The following is a 2903-nucleotide window of genomic DNA, read 5'->3' on the forward strand; positions in this document are numbered from 1 at the left end:
CCACACGCAGGCACGGACACACGCACGCACACACACACACACACACACACACACACACACACGCGCACACACACACACACACACGCACGCACACACACACACACACACACACACACACACACACACACACACACACACACACACACACACGCACGCACACACACACACACACACACACACACACACACACACACACACACACACACACACACACGCGCGCGCACACGCACGCACGCACGCACACACACGCTCTCAGACATACACTCGCCACACACCCACATCTGTACCACCACGTGTAGGCCTATGCATCGCTACAGGGCTACGTGCAGAAGCTACCTCAGCAGTCGTACGCCGGAGCACGCGCACCGCAGCGGCACCCGTGCAGTCCGGGCTCGCAGGCGATGTCCGCCGATCTGCTCTCGTCTCGCGCCATGTGCTTCAACCCGGCGATGCTGGCCTCCTACCCACGGCTACCGACAGTGCCTGTGTACAGCCCGGAGCAGGGCTACGTGCCCGTGTACGCCGCCGACCCTGCCGCCGCTCTCTACCCACCCATGGTGAGTTACAACGCGTCTGTTACTATACCGTCGACTGCCACGCGCACAGGCATGGTGGAGTTGTCCACGCTGCAGAGTTTTCCTATCGACCGAGTGAGAGAGGCATATATAGCCAGAAGGCAGTGACAAAAAAGAGTTCTTTATATGACGCGTTCTAGCACAGAATCGAGGCGAGGTAACTCGTACAGCGGCGCGTATATGCACAAGCAGAGATTGTAATATCCCGGTGACACGCGAAGTAGCATGCGTAAACTGTAATTCGGAGTATGTGGAAACAAAAGCAATTTTTATATGCACCCTCAGTAATTATCCTTCGCTATTACAGCCAAGTATAAAAGAGAACGGTATGCGAGCAAGCGCTACTTTACAAATGCTCTATAAAGTCATAAAGCGTCATAAAGTCGCGTCGCGCCAGCATGCGCACGAACACGGAACAGTTAAACTATAATGTGATAACTGGCGCTGATCAAGCTCATTCATTACTATTATGTGCGTGCGTGCGTGCGTATGTGCGTGTGTGCGTGCGTACGTGCGTGCGCGTGTGTATGTTTGTGTGTGTGTGTGTGTGTGTGTGTGTGTGTGTGTGTGTGTGTGTGTGTGTGTGTGTGTGTGTGTGTGTGTGTGTGCGCGCGCGTGTGCGTGCGTGTGCGTGTGTGTATGCGTGCGTGCGTGCGTGTGTGTGCGCGCGCGCGTGTGTGTAGGGTTGTGTGGGAAAGTTGCTGTGTCGGATCGCTGACATATGTGGTCTGCGGCGATGATAGAACGATCATTTCCCCTGTGCATAAACTTGTTCGTTACTCTCAGCAGACGCCCATGCGGATGCACAAGCTCGCTCGCTACAGTCAAACACACATACACACACGCACGCACGCACGCACGCACGCACGCACACACGAACACACGCATATACACATACACACGTGCACGCACGCACACATACCCGCACGTACGTACGCAGGCACGGACACACACATGCACACACGGGTACTAAAATACATACACTCCCACGAACGCACTCTCATATGCAATATCACACATGCATACATAACATAAATGCGTGTACACATGCGCACGAACACGCGTACACACACACCTGGATGCACGCACGCGTACAGACACACACCTGGCCGCACGCTGACAATAACTGGCTAACAGTTGACTTTTCAAGAAATTATGCCAACACAGCCGCGCGCAGACGAACATGTGCGCACGAAAATACAAAAGCACGCGATAATCGCATCTGAAAAGAGTCGAGCTCGCTCGCTCTGTTGCTAAAATATCTCCCGCATTCCGTTAAAAAATATGCCATAGTCTGCCTGCATAGTCTGCCTGCATCGGGCGTTCGATCATCGCTCGGCCCAGGCGAATGTTTGTCGGTCATATTCCGCGCGCGTTCCACGTAAGTCAAACTCAACACAATCGGACGTGAACATCCTTCACGATCTGAATGCGCTGCGGCTCCCCCATAGAGCTGTTAACAACAACGTGAGATAAGATGTCTATATGTTTGTACGCTGCTGTCACATTCTTTTAGGGGTTTCATGGGAATGGGGATTTATCATAGCGAATTTGGCCTAGGGCAAGGCACACACACGTGGTCTATTCAGAAAGTTGGTGCGCAGCGCAACCGAACAGACTATATACGGTGCGCGAGTGGCAGGCATGCATGTACAGCGCGTATTTGACACGATTGGCGTAGGATTAAAGTCATAGATATGATACTCGTGCGTGAATTTAAGTGCAAACTGTAGCGCTCTCGACGATGCTCATCGTGACGAAATAGATCACGTTATATGTGCGCCATCTAGCTCTGATTACTCAGCGCGATCCTGCAATGTATATGGCAGCAACGATCTTTATACTTAACCTCATTATACCGCATCTCGCCTCACCCGCCTCTACCGCCAATAAGTGTACACACCACTAAACGTCTATACGATCGGAAACCAATGAACCGAATCTCGATATGCTAGAAGTATACAGCGTCTAGTAAACTTATACGGCCTTCATCGGCCCTGATTACCACACGGCGAGCTTCGGCACAACAACCGCCTGATTTACTGCGACAATAAACTTATAAATCATACATCAGGCACGCGAGAGATCGGATTCATAACGAGGCTATCATGATCACATATGGCTTCATGCCTATATATAGTCGGCAAGCGTAGATAGAGAGAACGCGTCAATGTTGGCGCGGTGAAACTGCAGCAGTTTGCCGCGTATAGGTAGCAGCAGCGAGATGTGTGTGTGTGTGTGTGTGTGTGTGTGTGTGTGTGTGTGTGTGTGTGTGTGTGTGTGTGTGTGTGTGTGTGTGTGTGTGTGTGTGTGTGTGTGTGTGTGTGT

At 51.9% G+C, this 2903-nt stretch overlaps 1 protein-coding gene across 1 annotated transcript in view; it reads left to right on the forward strand.

Annotated features, from left to right (window-relative positions):
* LOC106809201 (iroquois-class homeodomain protein IRX-4-like) overlaps positions 1-2903 on the forward strand; it is a 13112-nt gene that overhangs the window by 792 nt on the left and 9417 nt on the right. Inside the window, exon 2 of the mRNA XM_014812197.1 lies at positions 318-557. Coding sequence (XP_014667683.1) covers positions 318-557 — 240 coding nt within the window. The remainder of the gene's footprint in view (positions 1-317; positions 558-2903) is intronic.

Source organism: Priapulus caudatus, unplaced genomic scaffold, assembly GCF_000485595.1.
Source record: "Priapulus caudatus unplaced genomic scaffold, Priapulus_caudatus-5.0.1 Scaffold336, whole genome shotgun sequence".
Taxonomy (NCBI): Eukaryota; Metazoa; Priapulida; class Priapulimorpha; order Priapulimorphida; family Priapulidae; genus Priapulus; species Priapulus caudatus.